The 20,044-nt window shown below is 40.1% G+C and overlaps 3 protein-coding genes across 4 annotated transcripts; 2 read left to right on the top strand and 1 right to left on the bottom strand.

Moving 5' to 3' along the window:
* The first annotated feature begins 496 nt into the window (after positions 1-496).
* On the top strand, positions 497-4,498 carry mrpl9 (mitochondrial ribosomal protein L9). The gene is made up of 7 exons (XM_034125316.1): positions 497-777; positions 1,435-1,594; positions 2,195-2,319; positions 2,424-2,477; positions 2,593-2,694; positions 2,805-2,888; positions 3,170-4,498. Exons 1-7 carry the CDS (start codon positions 691-693, stop codon positions 4,316-4,318), a joined length of 1,761 nt encoding a protein of 586 aa, XP_033981207.1. The 5' UTR covers positions 497-690; the 3' UTR covers positions 4,319-4,498.
* A 556-nt stretch (positions 4,499-5,054) lies between these two features.
* prcc (proline rich mitotic checkpoint control factor) lies at positions 5,055-9,857 on the bottom strand. Its single transcript, XM_034125317.1, has 7 exons — positions 9,105-9,857; positions 8,964-9,014; positions 8,007-8,495; positions 7,226-7,318; positions 6,924-7,070; positions 6,703-6,768; positions 5,055-5,789 (listed from the first exon to the last, which is right to left on the bottom strand). Exons 1-7 carry the CDS (start codon positions 9,405-9,407, stop codon positions 5,703-5,705), a joined length of 1,236 nt encoding a protein of 411 aa, XP_033981208.1. The 5' UTR covers positions 9,408-9,857; the 3' UTR covers positions 5,055-5,702.
* Positions 9,858-10,512: 655 nt separating this feature from the next.
* rnf5 (ring finger protein 5) lies at positions 10,513-19,990 on the top strand. 2 transcript variants are annotated; one of them, XM_034125320.1, is made up of 6 exons: positions 10,513-10,895; positions 14,608-14,626; positions 16,228-16,340; positions 16,425-16,482; positions 16,570-16,681; positions 17,186-17,225. In XM_034125320.1, exons 1-6 carry the CDS (start codon positions 10,678-10,680, stop codon positions 17,188-17,190), a joined length of 525 nt encoding a protein of 174 aa, XP_033981211.1. In that variant the 5' UTR covers positions 10,513-10,677; the 3' UTR covers positions 17,191-17,225. The 2 variants fall into 2 exon arrangements, with proteins under 2 accessions (XP_033981211.1, XP_033981210.1); XM_034125319.1 differs by lacking the exon at positions 17,186-17,225 and adding an exon at positions 17,939-19,990 and having other exon boundaries at positions 10,516-10,895.
* Positions 19,991-20,044: the final 54 nt, after the last annotated feature.

The raw sequence follows: 20,044 nt of genomic DNA on the forward strand, positions 1-20,044 counted from the left end.
GTAACCCAACTGTAACAGTGATGTCACTGACACATTGTGGAGTACACTTCTACATCAATGCATCAAAGGAGAGAGGTTTAACTACTGAAAGCTGTAAATAGGATACTTTCAACTCGTGTTAAGTTGCTCTGTATAACAAGTTAAGGCTGTTTCATTCTGTTTCATATAACATAGCATTTATTTTTGCTAGGGTCAATTGAGTGCCATGGTAGCTGAGTGTTTATATGGCCACAAAAAAAGAAAAGTTGTGTGTATATAATACATCTTAACAAATATACTGCTATGACTAACCAATTCTTAGATACTTTTAAGGATGAATTGCCTTTTAGATGTAAACATGTTCAGTACAAAAAAAAAAGAGAATGTATTAAAAAGCCTGTAAATCCAAAGGTTAGTTGTAATAAGATTGTCTCTTTAACGACTCAGTACATTAATTTTGATAAGGGCTTTTACATCAGGCCTTTTTCAGGTCAACTATTTCTGCTGGCGGGGTCCTTTTACGTCACACGCACAGAACCAACTCAAATTATCCTTTAGCAAATCAAGCTAACATGCATGCTGCGGTTATCTGACCTGTGACTGGAGAATAACCTAAGAGTAAAGTTTTTTTAAACGCAGGCTTATTTGCCATTTTTCGTGCTTTATCTCAGGGGATTTGTAGAAGGCGGTGAGTTTCTTGGTTCAGTGAACATGTGGAGCTCAGGCCGCCGTGCCCTTCAGGATCTGATGCTCCACCAGCAGACTGCTGTCAGGAGCTTCTCCCTCAGCCCTGCTCAGGTCAGTGTCCGAGCACTTTATACACTAATATGTGGTTTGTTAAAATAAAAATAACTAGGTCCGCACTCCACTGTTCTGCTGGAGAGCCATGACAAATCATTACAATTAGGGCTGGGCAATATCTCAAATTGTATATCAATATTGTGTTACGAGACTATATATCTAGCGGTTTTAATTTTGTATATCGTAATATCATAAGTGTTCATTTTTCCTGATTTTAAACCTGCATTACAGTTAAGGAGTGTAATTGTCTGAGTTTAACAGACTTTTCTAGATGTTTTATATGCCTTTACCCACTTAAAACTAATTAAATTAAATGAAATCCAATTTACTAAAAAAATGATTTATCATTGTGTAAATATTTTGTGAAAGCATCAATGATAAACATTACAACATCAATATTGAGGTGTTTAATCCTTTTTAATATTTGCTGTTCATTTTTTGGTTGTATTATATTTGTATCATATTCTGTCTTTTAAATATGTTTAACTCATGTGTAATGCTTGACAACACTGTTCCTCTTTCAAAGTAATTTGGGATGAATAAAGTATTTACCAATCTCATCGCCCAACCCTTAAACCAAAAACATAAATCCAAATGTAGGAGGCTACAGGACATGACAGCAGACTTATCTATTTGTTCATGGTGTTTCCACAGAATACAGTGATCGTGGAGAGATGGTGGCAGGTGCCCTTATCACAAGAAGGCCGTCCGCCCAGGCTTCACCCTCGAAGACACAAAATCTACAAACTGGTTGAAGACACCAAACAGGCTCCGAAGCAGAAGATGGAGCTCATCCTGACGGCCACAGTTCCCAGTAAGTACTGCTCTCACTGACACTGGTGAAACAAATACCCTTAATACTCAAATGTCAAGTCCTGCATTACAATTGTGAAATTACAATTACAAGTATTGGTATCAAATTATTCTTGTACCAAAAGTAAAAGTACTCGCATGCGTAATGGCCTATATCATTTATGTTGCATTGTAGAAGGAGCCTGTGACTTAAAACAATAAAGCCCCTTGAGTCAGAATCATATAGATTGATTGGATTGTGATTATTGATGCAATAATGTATCCATCACAGCTCGTAAAGGCGTTGCTCATTTGAATGACTTTGTATACTTTTGCTGGATATCTTAACCTAGTGATATGCCAATATCTGTATTTAGTACAAAGTTCAATATTGACTTCCAAAATGTAGTGGAGTAGAACTTTAAAGTAGCATAAAATGAATATACTCTTGTCAAGTACAAGCACCTCAACTAAGTACATTACTTGTGTGAGTAAATGGACAATCCATTACTGCTCACAGATAACAAACCTAAGATGTCAGAGTTGTCACAGGAAGTAAAACAATATATTTGCACCACTGAACTTTTTTTCATTATTAAAATACCTGTGTTTGTTCTTGCAGAGCTCGGAGTGCGAGGGGACACCGTGTTTGTGAGAAAGTCAGCTGGCAGAAATAAGCTGCTGCCCCGAGGCCTCGCAGTGTATCCTTCACCGGAGAACAAACACATGTTTGAAGAGGAGATAAAAGTGAGGACTTTGTTTTAATATTGTCCTTTTATATGTATTTCCCACATATTACTGTCCATAGCAATGTATAGTTAATAAATATTGTCACCTTTCTTTACTAACAGCTCCTGCGTGAGGGGAAGCCAGAGGAAAGAGTTCAAACCCGCACTGCACAGTTGGTGAGTTTTCTACAAGCTTTTCCGCGATTCACCATTTTTCTGTCTTGGCTGGAGACACAAATGACCACCACAGCTGTTTTTTTTAACAAAGGCTTCCTCATGTTTTTCTTTACAGACAGTAGAGATCCTTAAAAAATCCCATTTAAACATTAGCAGAATGCCTTTGGAAGAATTCCAGGTCAATAAAGAAGTGGTCTGTAGGCAGTTCAAAATTAAGGTACGGCCTTCTTTATCTCTTTCCTTTTTTTTTTTACATTTCCTGTTTAATATTACACAAGTGCCTCTAACAATCTAACTGTTTATTCATTGAATTCATCTTTTTCTCAGCTGGGAGTTTTTGTGCCTCCTCATGCATTGAGTCTGCCATTTGAGTCGGTCAAGGAGGAGGGCGACTACTGGTGTGAAGTAACGGTGAGTAATGATTTTTACCATTGTATTATCAGACAGACCACACTAAAGACACATTTTATCAGTTTGTAGAAATATTTTTTATTTCCAAATGTTTTTATGAGTTGTGTTTTTACATATGTTGCAAGAAAAATAATCACATAAGAAATAGCTAACATTTTCTTAAGAGAAATTCAAATTACTTTTAGTCTTTATCTTTTTCAATCAAAAGCATGTCTTCATGTAACTTTCAAGCTGGTTATTTTACCAAAGATCAGAATGCTTACTGTTATGTTTTCTTCCAGGTTAATGGAATGGACATAGTTCGTGTCCCTCTGTCTGTGGTGCCATATAAGGACCCATCAGCAATCTATCAGAAGCAGCTGAAAGCGCAAATAGCGCAGGCAGCCGCAGATGCTGCTGCTGCTGCTGAGGACGAGGAGGCTGCTGTGAATCTAGTGTCTGAAGCTGCAGTGGACGAAGCTGCCGTGAAGCTGGTGTCTGATCCTGCCGTGGAGCTGGTGTCTGATCCTGCCGTGGAGCTGGTGTCTGATCCTGCCGTGAAGCTGGTGTCTGATGCTGCGGTGGAGCTGGTGTCTGATCCTGCCGTGAAGCTGGTGTCTGATGCTGCGGTGGAGCTAGTGTCTGATCCTGCCGTGAAGCTAGTGTCTGATCCTGCCGTGAAGCTGGTGTCTGATCCTGCCGTGGAGCTAGTGTCTGATCCTGCCGTGGAGCTGGTGTCTGATCCTGCCGTGAAGCTGGTGTCTGATCCTGCCGTGGAGCTTGTGTCTGATCCTGCCGTGGAGCTAGTGTCTGATCCTGCCGTGGAGCTAGTTTCTGATCCTGCCGTGGAGCTAGTTTCTGATCCTGCCGTGGAGCTAGTTTCTGATCCTGCGGTGGAGCTAGTTTCTGATCCTGCCGTGGAGCTAGTTTCTGATCCTGCCGTGGAGCTAGTTTCTGATCCTGCGGTGGAGCTAGTTTCTGATCCTGCGGTGGAGCTAGTTTCTGATCCTGCCGTGAAGCTAGTGTCTGATGCTGCTGTGGAGCTGGTGTCTGATGCTGCGGTGGAGCTAGTGTCTGATCCTGCCGTGGAGCTGGTGTCTGATGCTACAGTGGAGGATGCTGCTGTGAAGCTAGTGTCTGATGCTCCAGTGGAGGAAGCTGCTGTGAAGCTAGTGTCTGATGCTCCAGTGGAGGAAGCTGCTGTGAAGCTAGTGTCTGATGCTCCAGTGGAGGAAGCTGCTGTGAAGCTAGTGTCTGATGCTCCAGTGGAGGATGCTGCTGTGAAGCTAGTTTCTGATGCTACAGTGGAGGCTGAAACAGCTAAAGACTCTGTGGCGGAAGCTAGTGAAGCTGCAGCAGGAGTCTCTGCTGCTGAGGAAGAAAAAGCAGCAAGTACACCGACAAGTCCAGACACAACAGCACAACCAAGTGATAGCCCGAAAAAAGATTAAAGGACATGAAGATGTGCATAGAACTTTGATGGTTATTGTTTACCTGTAATTCACATGTATAAAATCAGTTGTCTGTATAATTATTAAATGAATTGTTCAAATAATGGTGGAACTTTTGTATATTTCATTTGAGCTGTTAACCAAAGCTGGATAGACAATAAAACACTTTTGTAACCTAAATGTAATACCTGCTTCATTGTGTTTCGACATGACCAAAAACTACCCATTTGCATTTGGAACTATTGACCAAGACAAGGAAAATATTTATTCATTCATTTTGAGCACAGTACGCATAACAAATGTATGAGGTAAACAAAAAGTGAAACTGTCGAACATGTTGGTCCCTGAATTATTGACATAGGACATTTATAATGCATAACACAGTTGTATGCTTTGTCAATCTTTAAATGAAACCTGCAGAGGTCAATGTTAGTTTTGTGACCTCATTGAGATGGATATGTAATCAACCAATGAATGAATTGAGTACATTTGTATTGTTATTTCTTACAAAACACCCTAGTAATGTCCAAAAGATCTGGAAGATATGTGTGATGATATATAAAGGCTCAGCGGCTCAGCTCTGACACAAGCTCTGCATGCGGTTTGAACCATAAGGCATGAAAGAAATCAATACTTGTAGACTGCTGATGTTTTAGATTCAGTTTTGAGGCAGATCAGGTTGCGCAAGATGTTGACAGTGATGATGGGGACTGCAATTGAATAAGAGCAAAATAGACAACATTTATCATTAATTTAATGAGTCATAAGCAACTGCAGCATAAGTATTCCAACAGCATCTTTATTTTCTATTACAAAGTTGTTGGTTCATATATAAATATGTAATGTGTCACAGCTTTCTACTGACTCCAGTTCATTCCTCATAATGAATGGCAACATTGTACTAACATCTGTGTGAATGCCAGAGAACCAAAGCGTTTTTAAAGAAGTATTCTGAATGCATCACTAAAAAAAAGGAGTCTTTTGCTTTATGAACAGGAAGATACAGTTTCAGAGGAGGATATTGAGGGTCACATACATGATCTCTGCCAAGGATTTGCTGCAGGAACCTGAAAAACATACATTTTTATTTGTAGGAAGAGAGCCTAAATTTGCTGTATCTTACTGGGAAAGGTTTAAGGGGCTATGGCTGGATTTTCTGTATAGAAGTAACGCCTTCAAAAACAGTGAAACAAAAATAACTACTGCATAACAATTCAACACAAATACATAAGAGAGGGCAGGAGCAAGGGCAAACTCTGTATTAAAAGGTGTTTATAGTTTCTTCCCAAGCACACGTCTTCCTCCTGTGTGGGGAACTCTGAAAAGATCTACTCTACTTTCTGATGCAGGGCTTCCACCTGCCACCAAGAGTCCTCAGTGACATTTAGAAACCGTATTTGGCCTGTGTCTGTCGGCGCGTCAGCTTGTTATCTGCCCAGTTGTTCTTCAGCTCCAACTCACGTTCCTTTGCCTGTGGAACACGAAAATGAAGGGAAGTTCCTGGTAAGCTTTTGTAAGACTAAATGTCATACACACAGGGTCAGAAATACGTTTTGTTTATTTTGTCATTGAACATTTCAAGCGGAGTCTTAATGTTTTTACCTGAATTCTGAACAAACACTTTTTAGTCAATAGTACCAGACAGTAGAAATAGATTTTATTTTAATTAACTATTTTTTGGTTAAACCAGTCTTTCTTAGAAAAATAAAAACACTGCTCTCTACATTAAATTAATTGTGTTATGATTTCTAAATGCTTGCAGACAGTATGGGATGTGAATGTAGTATGCAGGTCGCCTTATGGGGTTTGTACTTTGAGACATTTTGGCATAAATCCCCCACACAAACAAATAAAAGCCTTGTATACCAACCAGCTTAAGAATTTAAAAGAATTCCCACTCTGTGCACCAATTATAAATACCATCTGAGTGGTGTTAAAACAACACCAAACGTGATAGTATAGACAATCACTCTGTACATCAAACAAGAAGCTACAGGACTCAAGGCTAAGAGAAATGTGGCTACTATTTCTGTGCTTGTTTGAATGCCTGGTGTAGGATCGTCATCTTGCAGCTTACTGTATAAACCTCAGATATACAGTAGTCAACGCAGCGCTGAGTCTTTGCTTGTACAATCAAGCATGGAAGCTAACACTTTGAATCTAAATGTGTTCAGACATGTCACAGACTCACACCCTGCTCTGTATCACCTTTAAAACCCACTGAAAGATAATGTACAAATACTACTCGAACCTCCTCCCTTGGCTACAATATATTAAAGTGGACAGACTACACAGTTGCCACCACTGACCGTCAGCACTATTAGATCACAGAATTTAAATTGCACAAATATGGAAGGTTTAAATTAAGCTTTAGCAGCACTCACCTGATGAATGAGATATGTTATCTGATGCTTGCGTCGCTGTTGTCCTGTAGGCCCCTCTCCTTTTTTCTGTAAAATAAAAAAAGGTCTTTTATTACATGTTATTCTTTTTTAAGCATTTCCAGGTGCATTTTCAAGCAAACTATTGGTAAATGAAATTACATATCGATATACAATTCAAACAATTGACTGACTGATGTACTTCTTTATTATATGTAGGTCACCTTGCTGAAGGACTGGCGGGTCTGCTTCTCTTCCGTTATGTTCTTGGTCATCCACTGCTTGTTGCTGCTCAGCTGGTCGTCCCCTTTGATCTCCAGAAACTTCACCTCCTCTTTGCCCCGGTTCCGTTTCCCTTGCAGCCGCATGAACTAAAGCACAGGAAGAAGAAATGATCATATCAGTTAGACCACGGTTTATCCTTGGCCTGATGAAGCTGCAAAATCATCAAGAATTAACCTACTTTTAAAGATTGGAGGTATTTAGTAAAACAATACAGAGAGAAAGAACAAAGCAAACTTCTTACCGCTTCCTCATCAAACATGGCGGAGCTGCCGGGCTCATCAGCCTCAGCTGATCCCGCCTCTGGATCTTGGACGTAAGGCTGATTATAGTATCCCTATAGAAGGAGAACATGATTTGGATATCACTTATATTCATGTATCTCTTTAACGTCTATAGTTCATTATAAGAATGCTCTGATTGACCTGGGATAATAAAGACAAATTGGTGTCTCTGGAGCGTCAAAGTATATATATTGGTGGAATTCTGTATGGATGTTAAAAGGGAGATTGTGTTGATGTTCAACCGGCTTTGTGTCGTTGCAATGTTAGTTGTTTCTGCAAATTAACAATGTTCGGCAAACTGGCAAATTAACCAGAAGCTCCAGACACCAACAACACATAAGGAAACCAAACATTGTTTATTTGCACAGACTAACCACATTGCGACAATACAAAGCCTGTTTTAAATCAGCAACCTTTTTCTCAAAGGTGCTGTTCTTGCAGTTGTGTGAGTGTCAGATTAGCATCTATAATGTGAACCGTGTCTGAAGCACGTGACTGGACAATGTGAGGGTGCATGCATGCATCAACCATTCATTTGGTTTCAATAATTTCAGAAAAACTGAATACAATATCAAGCATTTACTAAAGGGTTTATTCTGATCTGGATTGGTTAGTGTGAGCTTATGTATAAATTCTCCAGGTTATGTTATTAGTAAGGTATATTTAAACAGCCAGCAGAATCTGAAACCATTTGTCTGACATGTATAATGCTGTAAAAACCACCTCGGGAGTCCTGATTACCTGAGGGGGAGCATCTGTGCCTTCCATTTCCTGTTGATATTGAGGATATTGAGCACCCCATGGACCGGCTCCCTCACCCCCCGCCCCGAAGTCGAGAGGGGCGTCTGACTGCCCCGGCTCGTCTGCAGGTGCAGGTGCAGGTGCCAGGGGCTCTGCGGGGGGCCCAGGCTCAGGGTCCAGGCTCGGGATGACTGCAGGGAGAGGCTGGGAGCTCTCGGCCAGAGAAAAGTAGTTCTGTGGGGATATGTCCTCATCGTTATCTTGGTCGTCGGTGGCTATTTGTCTCGCCATCTGCAGAGCCGCTGACTTTGCTGCAGCCTTGATAGCAGAGGGCGATGCGCTGGAACCGAGCAGACCCTGAGCGGGCGTTCCAGGTTTGGGTCCTTTGGGTGGTTGCCGCTTGGTGAGTGTGTGAGGAATCAGGGGTCTGTCCATCGCCTTCCTGGTCATGTGTTTGGGTTGTGGCAGAAGGGAGGAAAGGCCTGAACCCTGGAAGAGGCAGGAGATATGGAGGGTATCAGGGCGGTGTAGGTACAAATATTGGCACCCACATTTCATTCGTTTGATAACATTGCAAAGTGATACAATTAAATATTCTGTCATTGGTTTACTCCATTTAGATGTATGTTCAGCCTTACTGGATACAAAGGTTCTAGCTGCTAGTTTAACTCCAGTGTATTGTGTGTATGGAGGGCAGAAACAAGCTTTTTAGGACATCTATACAATCCAATAATGTGATCGTGAGAAGGTCATCAATGACAGCTGAATTATTTGTGTAATATCCCAAATATAAAGCAATTTGTTGAATTAATATCTGGGGTCTCCAAGCTGAGCAAGCACTGTTTCAATGTTTATTCATTTAGAAACTGCTTTGAGTGTTCTTTAAACTTTTTCTTCAATCCCAGTTACTGTGGCGAGCTCTAAAACTGAGCAGCAGACGGTGAGAGGTATTCTTACCTGAGTTTGTACTTTCTTCTTTGCAGGTTCATCATCCTCATCAGAGTCTGACTGTTGAAAATAAATACATAGGTCATGAATTACAACCTGATTAATATCACAGGAGCTACAAAATGTCAAGTGAAACGGGTCAGTACTCACATCCCGTCTCTGGATCTGTGGTGCAGTGATTTTGACAGGCTCTGTTCTCTTCCTCGGTTTAGGCATAAAGCCAGAAATCAAGCCTCCTTTAGATGGTGGCTGATCTGGGTCATCATGTGCCTTGCTGTCCCCCCCTGAGCGGTGCACTCTTGTCTCCTTTCTCGATCCTCCCCCTGTCGAAACTGGCTTCTTTGGAGTGGGCAGGAGAGAGAAGAGCCCCCCCGAGCTGCTCCCTTTACTCTGTGAAGCTGAGGTTTCTTCTGAGTCGCTGTCATCACTGCTGCCATAGGCTACTAACGACATGTTTGCTGCTGTGACAAAATTGTATTTATCTGCAGGAACTCGTGGACATGGATAACCACTCCCCCTGGAATTAAATCTCAATAAGCCTTACTTTTTGATACTTCACTTAAAGGTATTTGATAAATATAGCCGCAAATAAAACGAGGTAATCCCCAGTGGCGCTAAAGTATAAAGAAAAACACAGCAGGTTAAAAGAGGGTGAGCTCATTAAATGAAAGGATTGCCACAACTTAGCTTAACGTTAGCAAGGCCACCGTAGCCACCGATATTTTACAGACTGGTCCTTTCTCACGTATCCAAATTAATTTATTCTCAGATATATTACTGCATTATAATAAGACATCGGTTTATGCAGCAGCTATTGTTTACAACACAAAAATAGAGCTCTTTAAGTCCCTGGACTCCATCAAAACATCGCCTCCACCATTCATGATACAAGAAACAGCTACTGCGCAGCTTTGTGCGCAGATCTTTCTTCTTCGTCTGTTTGTTGCCAAAACAAACATTAACGCCCCCAGCGGACAGAGTGTGTATATTAATACTAAACATCAACTTTATCTGAGAAAGATGTGATCTTATTCAGCATAATTTGGTGATTAGAGTTCTTGTAAGAGTAAAAAAAAACTTGAAAATATAAAAATGTATATGCAATAAGAAAAGCTTACTGGTATACATAACATGACAGTTATACAAAAAATGAAGAGTTTTCAATAGAAAATCACACAATCTTATTGCTTTAACAAATTTTTTTTTTTCTTTAAATAAGCACAAAACGTATCCACTTTTTATAATTCACAGGACCTAACCTCAAGTTTATTATATAAACACCTACTCACCTCAATGTTTATTGTATGTAACTACTACCTAAATGTGTACACATACATCATCATGGACAGTTCCAACACTTACAAAGAACAATACATACAAATAAAACAAACTTTACAAATTATAATAATAATAAAACAAACATCATCAAACCTTAAAACAATTATGTTGGTCACTGTTCATATTTATGATGATGATGGTGATGATGGTGATGATGATGATCACTAGTCTCTCCCATGGATGTATTATAAGAACCTTTCTCCGCCCCCTCGTCTGTGTTTTTCCCGGAAGCGGAAGCCCAGATTCAGGTGGAGCGACAGCAGCAGCAGCCTCGGTCCGCTGACGCTTGTAGTCGCCTCTGACACGGCTAACGTTAGCTCGGGTTTGGCCCGGTGGGGTTCGGTTGGGTTGGTACTTTATCTACTTCACCTGCACAGTAAACATTATGTCGGCCGCGGATCCCCGGTCCTCGAGTGACGGCGGGCCGGCCAGCAGAGGAGGATTCCCGGCTGGGGAGAGCAGCAACGACCGCGACGGGCCGGGCGGCAGCAGCAGCGGCGGCGCGGAGGGCGAACCGGAGCGGGACCGGGCCACCTTCGAGTGCAACATCTGTCTGGACACCGCCCGGGACGCGGTCATCAGTATGTGCGGACACTTGTTCTGGTACGAGCCGGGGGGAGGGGTGGGTCATTTTTATGTGGAAGTGATTGTTGTTGTGTGTTAAGCCTACCATAGTTTTCCATTTGTGCGGCCTCTTTTAAACCATCAGTTAGAAGTGTTTACCGGCCGAATCACGCCCAATAACACGCTTTAACCAGTGTGTCTCCGCATGCATGATATCTAGGACAGTGATTCCCAACAAGAGGTACTTGTACCCGAGGGGGTCGTGCTGCAGGGTTCATGGGAATATGGTGGTGTAGCTCAACTAATTAAAACCATCTGATTAGGAATAAAACAGATATCCAGTCAACTGTAACTTGATCATAATGTGGCTGGCCTTTTGTATTCCTTTTCTGCAATATAGTCTATATAGTTGTGATAAATAAATAAATAAATACAAAACATCTTTATATCAAACTGTATGAGGTTCTATCAGACAGTCTTCTCTTGTAGATTAGTCAGTCATTAAAACATGTATTCCTTTTGTATCAAGCAGCATAAAGTTGCAGTGTGAAGCCTTCATTTGCCTTATAACTGACACTGCAAGAGGAATATTTATATTGTGCACATTGTGATGTCGATGCTGAAATGATACAAATTAACTTGTCACTAAAAAGGGTTTCGGTTTGCTATCAGTTGGCTGAACATTATAGAGTGTGTTTATGGTCCTGATGCCTCACTGAAGGCTGTTCCCCCATATATTCAAATTGCACATGTGATTTGCTGCTCAGATCTTGTGAGGAGTTAAGTGGCTCAGCCTGATCATACATGGTTGAATGTAGGTCAGAGGTCACCATTGCTCATTAACAACCTCCGTGACACATTAACGTTCCGGTAAAACTGTCTGGGGATCATTTGCAGCTTTGAGATCAGGGCCACAATCTTTGTACGTGGATAACTGTGTTATAATATGTTAATGATTTGACATGAGTCTGGCTTAATTTATACCTGAAACTGTAGTCAGAACAGCAAGTGCTTTATACTAAACCTGCAAAAGGGCTGGTTTATTGACACTTTACTTCGAACCACCTCCATGAAGTCATTAGATTAATATTGAAAAATGTTTTCAGACTTGTGATAGAAAAAGCTGTTTTTTTGTTTTAAATCAAAAAGGCACAATTAATCTATAAACTGATTTAAAAAATAACTATCAGCTATATTCCTAGTCAATCAAATTGTGATACAAACTTGCTGCTGTGTGAGGTATTTAGGAATTGCTCATATCAATAGTTTAATAGCTAATCAATAGTGAAAGTAGGTTCTTTAACTGTGATTTTTTTTTTTCCTTTCTCTGTTTTAATCAAGACTTGAAAAAGGCACAACCTTTAAACAACTTCTACAAATGCAGTGACGCGTGCAAAGGCTCATTCACGAGTGTTGACTGAAGGCCGTGTTGCTCGCAGGTTCAGGCTAATGTGAGATTAGAGAGAAGAGATTGGGATTAGGGTCAAACCTAAGGACATTATAATCAACAGTAAAAGTCATACAACAGAAGAAGTGACTTCTTTAAACCTGTAAATGACGTACGTTAAGTAGATTTAAATGACAATCATCTGTTTGGGTCTGTTTTGTTTTGTAAACAGAGGTGACGTTTAAGGAAGTAGATAGTAGGACGCTCTGCTGCATATAAACATTTCTCTCTCTGTGACTACAGATGTTATATTATCCTCAGTGTCGAGGTTTCTACTCAAAGGAACTGCCATCTGTGGCAAACACACCAGAGAAGCCCACTTTTTGTTCTGTTTAAATGTTTACCATAAGTGCACAGGGTCACAGTGCCTCATGCTGTTTTCATTTGGTATTATTAAGGGCAGGTATCTTCATATTTGGTTTGTTATGGTTTGTTGTCTTTTTTACATTTTTTACATTTGATCAGTGAAATTCCCCTCAGTCTCACATGCAGTTGCATTGAAGCTGCTGTGTTTGGGGAGTTGATGTAACTTTGTTGCCAAGTTACCTCTCTCATCTTCTGGGTAACGTGATGAAACTGTGATGAAACCACCAGCAAGGAAGAAAGGTGTTGACGTCAGATTACCTTCGGCAAACTTAAATCGAAATTGCAAAGTAAATTGCACATTAGTTGTCCTAGATAATTGAACGTAAAAAACAAGGCCAATTTGAAGGCAGATGGTGTCATAATTCTATAACCATTTATGTGCAATCAACTGTAACTTCATAATGATGAGTTAATGCAAAAGACTTGTCTATTGCCACTTTACGATCAGAGGGGATTAACTAGATAACAATCCAGTCTGGGGTTATGTACATATTGTAATTGATTGTCATTATTAAATGATTGGAGTCACATAATGGAGTCTGTGCAGTCTGGCCTCAATGAATGGCTGTGGAGCCTCCTATTGGAAATAAAGCAGTTATTTCAGGTCACAAGAGCTCTGCTATATGTGTGGCCACATGTTTGATCAAAGTTGAATGAGTTGTTATGTTAACGTGAGCCTTACCCTTTGTTCAGCTGTTGTAGCTACAGGAATGCCAATCTCAACGGCGATCTGATGGCCGGCGTTACAATAGCACTGAGCCGAGGTCGATATGTGTGGATAAGCCTGCCGATTGGCACAAGGTCGCGTTTTGCTTTATGGTTTGTTTATGTTGACGTGTAAGGTCAGGATCCACCCGAGGCAGCAATGTGTTGAATGTTTTATGGCTGTGAAATACCGAAAGTGATAAAAACAAGGCCTTCCTGTTCCTCTGCATGATCAGAGTTATTTTGCTGTTGAGGTTTACCTCAAAAAGAATCTCTGACGGAGGCATTTCGAAAGATCAAGAACATTGTTATGGGTTTCACGGTTAAATACTGAATACAAGTTTTCAGTTACATACTGTGCTGTAAAACACTGGCTGTATTTTTTAAATCCAGAACATACCTTCATGACAGGAAGCTTGTAGACACATGTGTAATTTATAATGCATATTAGACTACGATGCATGATTATGTTATTCAGAGCTTGAACTGAAAACCCACAAGACAAACACTTCATGAGTTGTTATGGGTTAATTCAGTCCCTTTAATTTGTCATGTACTGCGCCAGAGTTTTCTATTGTGGGAACGTTTGAACTGATGAAAGGTGTATACAACTGAAGTCACCAACTGTATTTCATGGTTTTCAATCACTATTTCAAAACATATTTCTTTGTGGTTACCATTATTGTCATTATTGTGGGAAGAACAGAGTTATAAAAGGTGTAAGAGGTTGAGATATTCACTGTGTTGTTGTCGGTCTCCTGAAAAAGCTTCTCTGATGTGGCGCTTCATCAAACCTGCATGCTTATCTCCCAGCATGCCGCAGCAGCAGGTCTGCTGGAGCCAATTAGCACTAATGAGGGGAGCAGGGACAGGTTTAATTAGCTACCTCGTTAGGAGCAGGTGGTTCTGCCTGGTGGGCTTCCCTACACCAAACACGGGGGGGGGAAACCTAAGAGTTAGCCAGAACAGACTTTCATGTATTCTATCCATTAAGATGTCTTGCCTGTTTTATGTCATATTTAACTATTATTAATGATTTAATTTGGGTTTGACAATAAAACATTTAAAAAAACTCACATTCGCTTTAAGGTACTGGGATGGACATTATCATTTGTTTGACCTTTTTCAGATATTTGATAGATTCAACAACTATTGTGTCCAGGAATGTTATTTAATAAAGAAGCAGTTGTTTGAATGCAAACTAAAAATATGTTTCTTTCTCTGTCTCTACAGCTGGCCCTGTCTTCATCAAGTGAGTATTCCCTCTGCTGTGTCACTCTTTGCTTTGTCATGGACTTTAAACAGCTACAGGTGTTTTCACTTATACTCTTGATAGGAGATGTGAGTTAGTCTGGTAAAATGATCATTGAGTGACAAAACCTAGATCGAGAACTCGTATTGTTTTACATGATTTATCTAATCATTCATAGGAACATGCAGGTGGAGGTTTTTTCTTTGTCCTATATTACTTCTGGATAAGTACCCATTCTGCACATGTTTTAATGATCTATTAAACATACAAAACGGCAAAGTGTTTTTGCTTTTCCCTGGTAAATATGACAGAACATTTTTGGGGCTTCAACTTTATGTTATTGTTTTCCATTTGATTCTTATTTCTAAAAAGAAAGAAATTGAACTTCTATAATGAAATATTAGATGAGCTTTAATGGCTCTATGACCTCACATAATGGAGTCACGATTTGACATCAAATGCTTCAACTGGCCTTGAAATTAACTGTTTTACAGCTGCTGAGGAAGTGAATATGTGAATGTTTACAATCATTTTTATAATCATTGATTAACTGATAATGAAAATGATTGTAAACATTCACATGGACTGGTCCACTTATTCACTTCCTCAGCAGCTGTAAAACAGTTAATTTCAAGGCCAGTTGAAGCATTTGATGTCAAATTGTGACTATCGTGCCTGTTTCAGTCACATTAACCAGTTTTATTGATGTCACACTACCAGACTGCAGCAAAGCCGTGCATAAATGAAAACCCCTGTGTGAGCGAGCTGCTGCTGAGTAGGGCCTTCTACCTCCAGCATGTTAACCTAAATGTAATGAGCACACGGCTGTGATGTAACTTCAGTGTGGAAACTTCACCTGTCCATTGACCTGGTGCAGCTTAAACATGCTAATGCACTTAATGCTCTGTTTACTGCGGTTTTCTCTCTGCTACTCACTCATTTACCATGTAGAGCTGTACTTGCTCTCAGTGTAGCAACACAAACATCTCATACTGTTGATGATTCAAGTCAATAAAACATTATTGGAACCATTTATGGGAATATAATGACTGTTAATCCCAAGGTTTTGTTAAGAATGTACTGCTGGGGTGAGGTTGAATGAGTCATAGTACTATGAATAATAAGGCTTTCTTTGTGTCGTACTTTTCATACACAGGATGCAGCTCAAAGTGCTTTAACATTATGGCAAACAACTCCAATGTTTTGTGAGCTTAACTTACTGTTTTGGTCAATGGACTCAGGTGACTTTAAAGAGAGCAATGATGACGGCTTCAGTTCGCTGTGAGAGAGGACTGTAACATCAGAGTAAAGCTGGGAAAATATTCTAAATAAGGTGTACACATTAGATATTGACTTTTTCTTTTCTGGTGCCGAAATAGGTTTTTGATGCAGTACTTAGCTTAGCTTCTGTGCCTGTACTCCAATGGATTTGCACAAGTACCATACAACCTGAATTCAAACAATCCAAACTATGCCTTTAAATCTTTAGTCTTTCTTTATATATTAGGTATGTCATTTGGCACTGACCCCAGTATTTAGACGGGGTTCATCTGATCAGTGTTGGAAAATGTTGACATTTCTCCCTCTCTTGCTCCGTCTAGTGGTTGGAGACGCGGCCCAGCAGGCAGCAGTGTCCTGTGTGTAAAGCGGGCATCAGCAGAGAGAAAGTCATCCCGCTGTACGGCAGGGGGAGCTCCAGCCAAGAGGACCCCAGGTACCCTGAGGGTCTGCAGCTCTTTGTGGGGATTCTCTGTGATAGCTGTATGGTTGCCTTATGATTTCATGCTTCTGTGCTCAGGTTGAAAACTCCCCCTCGGCCCCAGGGACAGAGAACAGAGCCGGAGAGTCGGGGCGGGGTGAGTCCGTTTACCTCCACTGTTTAAGATCAATATCCTCTTTTATGTTTATGTTATTTTAAAGCCTTATTTCTGTTTTTTCCTCAGATGTTTCAAGGTTTCGGGGACACCGGCTTTCACATGTCTTTCGGCATCGGTGCTTTCCCCTTCGGCTTCTTCACCACAGTCTTCAACGCCAACGACCCCTTTCACAGAGCAGGTAAACAAAAAGACACAAACAAAGCTGACTGTGGATCATAAGTGTATTCTGTTTGTTGTTTTTTATATCATTCAAACTGAGGAGACACAATTTGTAACCAGGAGGAAGGAGTATAAAACTTGAAGCTAGAAATGTCAAAATCTTGCTTTAGTGATGATCTATGTATAGTTATTACTAGGTAATAGGGATGGGAATTTGAAAGCAAATGTATATTCGAATATTCGACCCCCAAAAAAACGGTTAACCGATTAACCGAAATGTACATATCCTATAAAAAAAAAAAAAAAAAAATGTGGGAAAACATTTTACAAAATGTTTTTTAATTTTGAAAAATAAATAAATACATGTTCAAATAAGTATAGAAAGTTAGAAACCAAGTCGAATTTGTCAAATGTATTGAACTGGTGATCACAGTTTGAACAGTTGACAGCTATAGACCTAGAGCTTTCATGCTTAAAACATAACTTGGTTTTCTGATGGATTTGGACATAAACGCGAGTGAAGTATAACCGGACGCGAGAGAGAGAGATCAGCACCTGCAGCTCTGCCCGCTGTGAGGGACCGGTGAGCGGAGCAAAACACACCTTTAGACCTAACACATTTAGCTATGGCACTGTCGTATACATTGAATTATTCCATTTGATAATATGTAATCAACTTAGGCACCCCTCCCAAAAAGAAATTATTTAAAAAAAAAAAAAAAAATTACAATAAAAATATTCATAACTCATATTCTCATATTCGAATACCTGAATAATTTCGAATATTCGATTAATCGTTCCCATCCCTACTAGGTAATAGAGAAGTTAAAAAAGGTGTTTTGTTTTTTTATTGGATCGAAAAGCCAAAATTGGGCAAAAACATGTCTACACTTGGCCGAGAAAGAAAAGTTGTTAAAAAGAAAAGTAAAATGCAATGGAAATATATTTAGCAAATAAATTATGATTGAACATTTAGCATGTGACTTCAACATCTACTGCAGATTCCGCTCTGCAGAAGAGAAAATATATATTTTGTATATTTTATTAAAAAGTCTGCTACTAAACATGCTGAATTATCAGTGACCACATTAATGTGTTGCAAAAAGAAAACACACGAATGTGTTTTTAAAAATCCAAAAATTGCAGAAAGCCTGTGATGGATTAGTTTGTTTACTAATTGGATCAAAGCCCCATCCAAACAGCATAACTAGAGTCCAGATGCAACACCCCCTGAGACACTGGTGTAATATCTCCCCCCCCCCCCCCCTTTCCTCAGACCAGTATGCAGGGGATCAGCAAGGCACCCCTAACCTCAACAACGGCAGTAACAACTGGCAGGACTCCCTCTTCCTCTTTGTGGCCATCTTCTTCTTCTTCTGGCTGCTGAGTGTGTGATGTGGACCAGAGTCTCTGGATCTATGAGCAAGAGGGAGGAGTGCGGAAAGCAAACCTCCCACGCGCTAAACTAAAGCCACAGACACACACTCATTCTACATTTCCTAGCAGGTACTAACTTAAGAGAGAGTGGAGTGTTGTGTTGGATCCCAAAACAAGAAGTACAGGATGTATTATATCTATTTGGTTTTCCCCTCCTGGCAAAGGCTGGTTCACTTCCTCAGCCCCGGCTACCTGCTTCATTGATTTTTGTTTACCCAAGTTATGCGTAAACCCAAAATCATGAATCATGTTGGCGCTTGTTTTCTTCATGCACCTGTACATAAACACACCCAGAACAATTACTGCTAGGGTTCAGAGACAGTATTAAGTGATCAGGGTATGTCATGTTTCTTCTTTTTTTTTTAAGGTGCGGAAGAGGTGGGTGAAGGATAATTTGGGGCAGAGACTAGTTCTGTTTTTTTTTTGGTTTTTCACATTCCTCTTGTGGAGTTAAAATGAAAAGAGAGGGAAGGCTATTTGCTATTTCTTACTCTAGATGGCCAAAGAGTAGCGGATGATTCATGTCCGATGTCAGGGGGGTGAAAAGTGTAAATGAATTGTGTTCCTGTTTACAGTTTCCTCGTGAATTGAACAAGAACTCCTAGAATTAGCGACTAATGCTTGAAAACAGACAAGTAGAAATAGCACAGATGGATTTTTTTTATACATTTGTCTTAACAAAAACCTGCCATTGCACTGTGAAGTCATTTGTAGACGCAGCTGTCCTAAAGATTGGAGCGTGTGTTGGCGTGTAACCACTTGTTGTGTCTTTCCTCACAAAGCTGTACAAACAAGGGACGATGTAACGTTTTAGCCCCAGTTTGGGAGATTTTTTCGCATCAACATGAGCAACTTGAGAGTAAAAAGCAATCTGACACACACAGTTTGTTTATTAAAGAGCAAATTGTCGAGAGAGAAACGTTCTGACTAATAAAGTAGCTCGATAAGATCTACACAATACGTCATGAAGGCAGACTCGATGCAACGCGCGAGGAGAATCCTTTCAGTCATTTGTTGAGGGGAGCATTTACAGGAAGCTTCAGTCAAGGTGATTCGTTTTCTCTTGACTATGTGTCAGTGTGTCTGAGTGAGTGTGTAAACATTATATATTTGTATATATGAATATTGTAAATGCTGTTTTTACGTGTTTTCTGAGTGGATGACCAGCCACAGAGGGAGAAAGGTTTGAGCGAGTTGGCCTCAAGATGCTTTTGTAAATCAAGTGAATTCCTTTTACTAGAATATGCTTGCAGCCCAAATAACTCCTACAAACTTCACCAATTAATTTAAATACATAAAGTTTGTTCGTCCCTGCTAATGTGATTTGATATGGGGAGATTTGCTCTTTTGTAACTGACACAGTGGACCTTAATTTACTGAACACTGTTTAAAGCAGTTGAGCAAAACTAAACTAACACGCATTAATCTTAATAATATCTGACAAGTTAAGGAACAAGTGCCGCTCACTTCTTTCTTACTCCACACACACTTCTTTCAGTTTTATACTTGTTTTCAGCCCCACACAGCTCTCTGGAGCCACAAACCGCTTCATGGGAGTTTGTATTCCCCACATATACACTATAACTTCCAAACATATTTAAACATATTTTGGTGTGTGATACCGCTGTAATTCAGCTGATCTAGATGCAATGGATCGGACAATAAAACATCACACCCGGGTCAGAGAAACTCAAGGTTTTCTGTGGGAGAAACAGGATTGCTACTGGAGCTCGTCATTTCTTTCATACCTGTCTGTTCAAGCAACTTTTTGTATTAAGGCTTATGTGACACTAAGTGATGGAAGTCACGATTTGACAGAATTAAAATGGGAGACATTGTGCAAAACCAAATGATGTAAGAGATTAAAACTTCATTAAAAACAAATCCTTTTGTTTTGAGTTGTCATTATCTACATTTTAATATTATCTAATTGGATTTAATATAT

The sequence above is a fragment of the Trematomus bernacchii genome, unplaced genomic scaffold (assembly GCF_902827165.1).
Source record: "Trematomus bernacchii unplaced genomic scaffold, fTreBer1.1, whole genome shotgun sequence".
NCBI classification, from domain to species: Eukaryota; Metazoa; Chordata; class Actinopteri; order Perciformes; family Nototheniidae; genus Trematomus; species Trematomus bernacchii.